At 38.6% G+C, this 3,638-nt stretch overlaps 1 protein-coding gene across 2 annotated transcripts in view; it reads right to left on the reverse strand.

The window, feature by feature from the left end:
* The window catches only part of CENPO (centromere protein O), a 17,761-nt gene that overhangs the window by 7,858 nt on the left and 6,265 nt on the right, over nucleotides 1-3,638 (reverse strand). For both annotated transcript variants that reach the window (XM_011972699.1, XM_011972698.1), the window contains one exon: nucleotides 3,125-3,294. In XM_011972699.1, the coding sequence (XP_011828089.1) occupies nucleotides 3,125-3,294 (170 nt within the window). The remainder of the gene's footprint in view (nucleotides 1-3,124; nucleotides 3,295-3,638) is intronic.

Raw genomic sequence — 3,638 nt, forward strand, 5'->3', positions numbered from 1 at the left:
AAAAAAAAAAAAAAAAAAATTTCAAACTTTAAATGCGAGTTTACATAAAATGAACAAACTGCAAAATGCAACATACCAAAAGTGACCCAAGAAGAAACAGGAAATCTGAACAGCTTATGCTGATCAAAGAAATCGGATCAGAAATTAAAACCCTCCCACAGAGAAGGCCCAAAGAGCTTCACCGGGGAATTCCTTAACAAAATGTAAGAAAAAAATAACACCAATAGTATATAAAGTCTTTCAAAGAATAGAAAAAAAAAAAAAAAGGAAAATGTCTCTAAGAGCAACATAAAACTTGATGCCAAAACCTGACAAAGTTATTACAAAAAAATCATAGGGCAATCTCTCTCATGAATTTAGATGCAAAAGTTCTAATAACTAATATCAGCAAGTCAGATTTAGAATTATATTAAAAAGATAATACATCAAACCAAATTAGGTTTACTATGAGAATGTGAGGGCAATTTATCATTTAAATAGCAATCAATATATAACAAATTAATAAGGGAGAAAACATGATTCCCTTAATATATGCAGTAAAAATATCTGATAAAATTTAATAGCATAATATCATGATTAAAACTCTTAGCAAACTAGAAATAAAAAAGCCGGGTGCGGTGGCTCACGCCTGTAATCCCAGCACTTTGGGAGGCTGAGGTGGGTGGATCACCTGAGGTCAGGAGTTCGAGATCAGCCTGGCCAACATGGTGAAACTCCATCTCTACTAAAAATACAAAAATTAACCAGGCACATGCCCATAATCCCACCTACCCGGGAGGTTGGGGCAGAAGAATCGTCTGAACCCAGGAGGCGGAGGGTGCCGGATCGTGCCACTACACTCCAGCCTGGGCAACAAAGTGAGACCCTGTCTCAAAAACCAAAAAAAAAATAAAATAGAAAATACCAGGAAAAGATCAGCATGATCTTAAGTTAGACAAAGATTTATTAAACAAGAAACAAGGGCACTAAGAATAAAGTTTAACTCCTAAATCAAACTTCATTAAAACAAAGATTTTCATCGCAAGACACCATTAGAGAATGAAGACAAGCCACAGTCTAAGGAAGACTCTAATACAGATACCCAACAAAGAACTCATTCAAAATATGTAAAGATTTCTACAATTTAATAGATGGACAACCTAATAAAAAGTTCACAAAAGCCTTGAAAAAAGCACACTTCACAACAGAAGATTTTCAAATGTTCAATACAGGGATTCCCCATCACTGGTTATGAAGCAAATGCAAATTCAGTCCAAAATGAGATATTATTACACTCCCACCAGAATGGCAAATTTTAAAAACTGACAATAGCAAGTATTGGTAAAAATGCAAAACAATGGAAATCCTGAACATTATTGCTGGGAATGTAAAAGTGATACACTCACTTTCAAAAACTGCCAGAATTTTCTAAACCTAATATGCATATCCTACTAACCAACAATTCTACTAGGCATACACCCAATATATAAGTGTATATTTTTATACCAAAGGACAGAAACACACAAAATGTTAATAGTGACAACATTCATAATGATCCCAAAGTGAAATAACCCCAATAACCCAAATGTCATCACAGTAGAATGGGTAAACAAGTTGTAGTATACTCATAAAATAGAATTGCTATATAGCAATAAAAAACATGACCACTATAAGCAAAATGTAGGTGAATCTCAGTCATAATATTCAGCAAAAGAAGCCAGACGTAAGAGTTAGTGCTTCTTAACATTTATATAAAGTTCAAAATCAGGTAAAACCTATGTATGGTGACAGAAATCAGAATAGTGGGTACCTTAAGAGATATGACTAGAAGAGGCAAACTGGAGGCTTCTGGGGTACTGGTAATGCTCTATACTTGAATCACTGTTGTAGTTACCTGGTTGTGCTAACTTTGTAACAAAGTCCATCAGATTTGTGCACTTTATATATATTACAATTTTAAAAAAAAAGAAAGGAAGAAGGGAGGAAGGAAGAGAGATATAGGTGGAAAAGGAAGATGGGGAGGAAGGCTGATATCCCATGGGCAATTAAGGGTTGTTGATGGCTTTTGAGCACAGCAATGGTGCGGTGTTTCATGAAGCATTTTCTTGGCTGTGCAGGATTTACTGGAAAAGCAGAAATACGAGAAGATGCACCAACTGGCAGACTACTGTCATAATCCTGGTATCCAAATCACCTGATATTTACTCCATATATGGCTAATATTTGAGCTGTGGCAATGGAGGAAGGACAAAGACTATATAAAAGAAAAATCTGATAGGTCTTGCTGACTGAACCTAGGCTAGAGAGAAAACTGAAAAAAGGGAAGGGTCAAGCTCCCTAGGAGGTTGAGTCTGGGTGACAGATGTCACTAATGACTAAAGTATCAACAACTCAAGGCAAGCCACTACAAGTACTGGTAAAAATGCAAAACAATGGAAAACTTATACAACTATTGCTGGGAATGTAAAACTAGTACAATCACTTTCAAAACCTGGCAGTATTTACTAAACCTAATATGCATATCGTATGACCCAGTAATTCTACTAGGTATATACCTAATATGTTTATGATTGAGGTAACAAACTTAGGTGTTTATTAGGGCAGGTTAAGAACCTGGCAGGAAGAACTTGCCTGGCTTACCAGTAGTGCCTGACCAATGTTAGGTGATATTCACTGTAACTCTACAGGATTTTTTTTTTTTTTTTTTTGAGACGGAGTCTCGCTCTGTTTCCCAGGCTGGAGTGCAGTGGCTCGATCTCAGCTCACTGGAACCTCCGCCTCCCAGGTGCAATGCTTGTGCCTCAGTCTCCTGAGTAGCTGGGATTACGGGCACGTGCCACCACGCCCGGCTAATTTTTGTATTTCTAGTAGAGACAGGTTTTCGCCATGTTGGCCAGGCTGGTCTCAAAACGCCTGACCACAGGTGATAGGCCTGCCTCAGCCTTTCAAAGTGTGGGATTACAGGCATGAGCCACCGCGCCTGGCCAAACTCCACAAGTTTGATCATTTGAGGGATCAAGGACTACAATCAATCCAGTAAGATCACAAGTAAAACACATTATTAAAAATTGCCAATTCACCAATTCCCAAATCACATTTGCTCATTATACTCTAAAGGAACTGCTGACACCACCCTTCTACTCACGCTGCCTCGCCGGTGCCGCACCGCAGCCTTCAGATCATCTCGCAGATGCCTTAGTTTCTGAATCTTGGTTCCAAGAACACGTTCCTGAGCCTGCACGCTCTGCGGCTCTTCAGACTGTTTACGGGATCTGCTCATTTGGTTCTCTAGCCTTTCCAAGTGAGCTAAAACACCTAAGGAGAGTAAAAGGAGAATTTTACAAGCTGAGGATTTCTCACGGTGGCAACAGGAAGTATCTCAGGGAAGAACAGGTGACTCTTTTTCACCAGAACTTTATGGCCAGCTGAATTGTTAGATATCTGTCAATTTATAAAAGCAGGGGAGCTAACAATTGAAATCAAAGATCATCAACCTCCTAGGTTGAAGAGTGATGTAAAACAGGATCCTCTTCAAAGAGAGCCCGAGAAAGGATATGAACCATCACACGCTGATTAGGCAGCAGTGTCTTATCTAGGTCTGCAGTTTACCACAAATCCACATCTCTAGTGTGTAAAGTATGATTCTCTAGCTTTACCAC

The sequence above is a fragment of the Mandrillus leucophaeus genome, unplaced genomic scaffold (assembly GCF_000951045.1).
Source record: "Mandrillus leucophaeus isolate KB7577 unplaced genomic scaffold, Mleu.le_1.0 Scaffold13, whole genome shotgun sequence".
Classification (NCBI taxonomy): domain Eukaryota; kingdom Metazoa; phylum Chordata; class Mammalia; order Primates; family Cercopithecidae; genus Mandrillus; species Mandrillus leucophaeus.